Below are 2,608 nucleotides of genomic sequence, written 5' to 3' on the forward strand. Positions count from 1 at the left end.
CATGTTTGCTGACATAATTTTAACCCTCCACAAGCTGCAAGGAAGACCCTACAAAGCTTAGAATCATTGATGTTCTTATAGCACAAAGTTCCTGCCCAACCAGAGACAATCTACTTTTCTGTTTGACTTCAAAATGTCCCTGTGCTCATGCTACCGTATCGTACTTTCTGGATCCATTGATTTAATGATGAGAACTTAAGTGTGTTTGTTTGTTTGTTTGTTTGTTTGTTTGTGTTCAGGATTGGGCTATTGTAAACTGTGCTGCTATAAACATTGGGGTGCATAGGTTTTTTTCAAATTTGTGAGTCAGGGTTCATAGAGTAGAAGGGGCTCCTAACCTTTGGGACAGCGTTATGATAATGAAATAAGACAGGCAGTGAAATACAAGTACCATATAATCTCACCTATAAGATGAAACTAATAAAAACAAGAAAGCAAAGTATGACCAGAAATATCGACATAAAGAACAAACTGACAGTAAGCAGAGGGGAAGTGGCAGGGGATAATGGTGGGAAAGAGGGCACGGGTTTTCAGGAACATGTATAAAGGACACATGGGAAAAATTAAAGGTATTTAAGATCAATGGGTTACCTGGGGATGGGTTTGTTGAGGAGACTGGTGGGGGGAAAATGGAGACAACTGTACTTGAAGAACAATAAAATGATCTGGAAAGAAAATGTCCTTTTGCTTTCCCACAGTCACTCAGGGAGGGGCATAGACCATGCAGAGTCCAGATGCAGCTTGTTTGAGAGATTTAGGAGAGTCTGCACCATGAGGGAAGAGGGGCCATTTGTATGGAAAACCAATGGATATGGCTTGGGTGAATTCTCTAGTGGAGTGGATCAAAGCCTCAGGAAATCACTAGGACAGGGCAATAGTATTAACCAGGTAGTTTTGGACTCAGATACAGCACCTTCTGGCTCTATTGTGGGGAGGGCTCAGCAGGGAAGAATGTCCTCAGATGACTTCCGTGTGAAATGATGTTGCCCTTGCAGCCTTATCTCTGAATCCGGACAGTTGAGTCCCTCTCTGACTGCCCCTTGCCCTTTCATTCTGCTGTCCCAAGGCTGGGGTCAGAGCTTGTGAGTCCCTGTAAGTCTGTGTCAGGCCCTTTAAGAGAAACACTTGGACTCCAGCATCTCTCAGTCTCAGTCAGCCATTATTGCTACTGGTTTCCAGGGTGATTCCTTTTACATGATAAATTCTCCAAATGTGTTGCTTGACTTTTAGCATTTATTTACATATTAGGAAAGTAATTTATATTTTTAAGATTAGTACTTAAGACACTGTGTGAGTCAATTCAAATATAAATCATCCTAAGTCAATTACCATTAAATTTAAGTGCACATTTGTCTCTTTTTTTCCTTACACTGTTCATGATGGACATATCCTGTTTCTTTCCATTCATTTTTAATGTTCAATGGCTACTTGCCTTTTTCAGTTACATACATAGTCTTCATTTTATATCTATACATGGCTGAATTTATATTCTCTGTATGTCAGATATTAACTTTTCTCAACTGGCTCCAGCAAGTGAACTGGTCACGGGTTGAGTGCTGGCTTGGGATCCAAAGTTTCCTGGCTTGATTCCCAGTCGGGGCACATGCCGGGGTTGTGAGCTAGGTCCCCAGCAGTGGGCCATGTGAGGCAAACGCACATTGATTTTTTCACCCTCCTCTCCCCTCCATGTAAAAATAAATAAATAAAATCTCACAAAACTGCTTTTGTAAATTGTATGTAATATTTTAAAACATTTGATCCGTGCTTTCCTGTTCCTCTGCGTCAAGCTGTGCCTGCATTGTGCTCTGCCCTGCGGTGCTCTGAAGAGATGTTGAACATCTTGCCCAGCAAGCAGTCCCAGGCTGCAGGGGAGGGAGGTGCATGGGTTCACTACTTGGGTCACAGAGCCTGGACCTGCTACAACAAAGGGTACACCTGGGTGCATGGCTATCACCTGCACAGTGCCAATGAGTACAGAGTGGTTTCTATGGAGATAACAATTGTGAAAACTGACATTCAGATCACTCAGTATGCTGGGTGCTTTGTAAGTGTAGCTTCATGTTCTGGTTTGTCTCCAAAACACGTTGTAGATGTAGCACCTGGGGTCATAGATGAAGATTATGGATCAAGTATTGGTGTTGTATTGTTCAATTTTGGCAAAGGAAAGTTTGAAGTTAAAAATGATGACCACATGGCACAGCACATTTGTGAATGGGTTTATTATCCAGAAATAGAGGAAGTTCAAGGTTTCAGTGATGCCAAACAGGGTTCCAAAGGCTTTGGATCCACTGGAAAGAACTAAATGTATGCAAGAACAGAAAATGACAAAACATACTCTTTTCTTAAAAATAAGAAGCTTTTGTTTAGTGTTTTGGTGTTTAATCAAGCTTTAGCTTTCAAAAATACTTAGTTCTGGTCTTCTACCAAAGATGAAGATGTAGGCAGACACAATGTGCCTCCTCGCACAACAAAAAGAAGGACAAGAATAATGTAAAAACAAAACAACCAGAGCTGAGAGGAAATCAAACTGTATGGAAGTCCAACAACCAAAGTGTCAAAAAAGACACATTCATCCAGACTAGTGGGAGGGGTGGACTCGGGCAGCCAA

General features: G+C 41.6%; 1 protein-coding gene across 1 annotated transcript; it reads left to right on the top strand.

Moving 5' to 3' along the window:
• The first annotated feature begins 1,828 nt into the window (after nucleotides 1-1,828).
• LOC123825129 (deoxyuridine 5'-triphosphate nucleotidohydrolase, mitochondrial-like) lies at nucleotides 1,829-2,302 on the top strand. The gene has a single exon (XM_045848466.1). The coding sequence runs from the start codon at nucleotides 1,829-1,831 to the stop codon at nucleotides 2,300-2,302; it is 474 nt and encodes a 157-aa protein (XP_045704422.1).
• Nucleotides 2,303-2,608: the final 306 nt, after the last annotated feature.

This window comes from Phyllostomus hastatus, unplaced genomic scaffold (genome assembly GCF_019186645.2).
Source record: "Phyllostomus hastatus isolate PE091 unplaced genomic scaffold, TTU_PhHast_1.1 phas_contig_1272, whole genome shotgun sequence".
NCBI classification, from domain to species: Eukaryota; Metazoa; Chordata; class Mammalia; order Chiroptera; family Phyllostomidae; genus Phyllostomus; species Phyllostomus hastatus.